This window comes from Austrofundulus limnaeus, unplaced genomic scaffold (genome assembly GCF_001266775.1).
Source record: "Austrofundulus limnaeus strain Quisiro unplaced genomic scaffold, Austrofundulus_limnaeus-1.0 Scaffold143, whole genome shotgun sequence".
NCBI classification, from domain to species: Eukaryota; Metazoa; Chordata; class Actinopteri; order Cyprinodontiformes; family Rivulidae; genus Austrofundulus; species Austrofundulus limnaeus.
In genome coordinates, this window is record NW_013952545.1 from 361077 (window position 1) to 362902 (window position 1826).

General features: G+C 37.8%; 1 protein-coding gene across 1 annotated transcript in view; it reads right to left on the minus strand.

Annotated features, from left to right (window-relative positions):
• rhbdl2 (rhomboid, veinlet-like 2 (Drosophila)) overlaps positions 1–1826 on the minus strand; it is a gene marked incomplete in the record, with an annotated part of 19675 nt that overhangs the window by 16444 nt on the left and 1405 nt on the right. The window contains 1 exon segment of the mRNA XM_014016334.1: positions 766–987. Coding sequence (XP_013871788.1) covers positions 766–960 — 195 coding nt within the window.

Sequence of the window (1826 nt, forward strand, 5' to 3'; positions counted from 1 at the left end):
TTATTTTGTATTTCTTCCATTTTCTAAGAATTGCACCAACTGTTGTTGCCTTCTCACCAAGCTGCTTTGTTTTAGATTCCATCACTCACAGTTGAAGAGTACCTATGATAAAAATTACAGACACCTACAAGCTTTGCAAGTGGGAAAACCTGAAAAATCAACAGTGTATCAAATACTTGTTCTCCCCACTGTATTGCAAAACAAATTTTACGCTGTTGAGATGAACAGTTGGTGAGATATTTGCAAGTAAAGTAACAGGAAGTGATGTCAAAGGGGAATGTCTGCATGTGAGCGGAGCATAACTACAACAGCTAATAACACAGACTGTAGAGAAGAAACTCATGTTTATTTAGATCATTTTGAGTCACCATCAGTGGGAGATGAAGAAGAATCAGAGTTCAAAGAATAATGTTTCATTAAACAAAGACCAGAGAGTTCTCTTTCTTAAAGAGTTCCCCTTTGATGTCACTTCCTGTTCCATTTTGACTGAGACAAGATCAGAAGAAAAACTGCCAGTTATGTGACAAACAGGGTAAAATCATGTGTAATATGTTACGTTTCTTAAATATAAAGATGTTTTCTTTGACTTTTTATATTTGAAAAGTATGCATGTCACAGGCACTTTAAATGGACCGCTCTGGAAGCTGGAAKGGGGCGGGGTTTTGGATTTAAAGAGACAGCCTCAAAATGAGTTGATCTGAGACACACCTCAGAAAGACGGTGAAAGCGAGGCTCGTGGAGTTGACTCCTACAGTGAGGACCTACCTCGACCACGCTGATGAGGACGATGAAGATGGGGGGCGGGCAGCAGTTGGCACGTTCCAGGTACTTCTCCCGGTGGTCTTCTGGAAGCATCCATTTGGAGATGGAAAGGTGGAGCCTCTCGCAGCAGCCCTTCTTCCTCTCCTCCTCTCTGTTCCTACGTAGCGGATCCTGCTGCTCCACATCGTCCTCCTCCATCACTTCTGCTGTCCTCAAAGGGTTAATCTGAAATAAATAATAAAATAAATAAAAATATAAACGTTTTTATCAAGATCTCCTGTGACGAGATATCGAGCTCAGAGTTTGTTCCTACAAGCACACCAACAACTGTTGTTTGTGTTAGCAAAATATCTTTTGAACCACTGGATATATTTTCATTAAATTTACAGAGGTGAGTAAAACAGTAGCTAAAAGCCAAAAATAGCATAATGCTAGAAGCTAAAGGCAGCTAAAATTTAGCTAAAAGGATCAAAAATTTGCTAAAAATGTAAAAAGACTAGCTGAAACTACTTTAATAAAATATAAGCTATGAAGCTTAGCACAGAAAACTAACCAAAAACATCAAAGCACTAACTAAGTTATAAGAACAGCAAAAACAGTTGCTAAAAGGAGTGTAAGAAAACAAAAATAGAGGCAAAAGGGGATTTTTAAGCAAACAATATTTTTGAAGGACCTAATGGGATCAAAATGTAGCCTATAGGCCACTATRGATAGATAAATTTAAAATTTAAAACATCAGGAAGACTATAATAGTGAATTCAACTTTCTCACTTTTTTTAAATCATTTGCATGTATTAGTTATGAGTTAGATTGAGTTCTCCTCTGCATGTTAAAAGGAAAAAAATTGTATAGGTCTTCTGGACGGGTTCTTCTCTAATGAAACGTTTCATCTCTCTTCCAAGAGACTTCTTCAGTCTGAGAGTTTCAGGCAAAATTCAGGCTTTTAAGCCCTGCCTCCAGGTGACTGATACTCGGATGGCATGGCTCTACAATTTTTTTTCCTTTTGATTTTTTACCTGGATTACTGAGATGCATCAGGACTCCTCTGCATGTTAATATTTTAG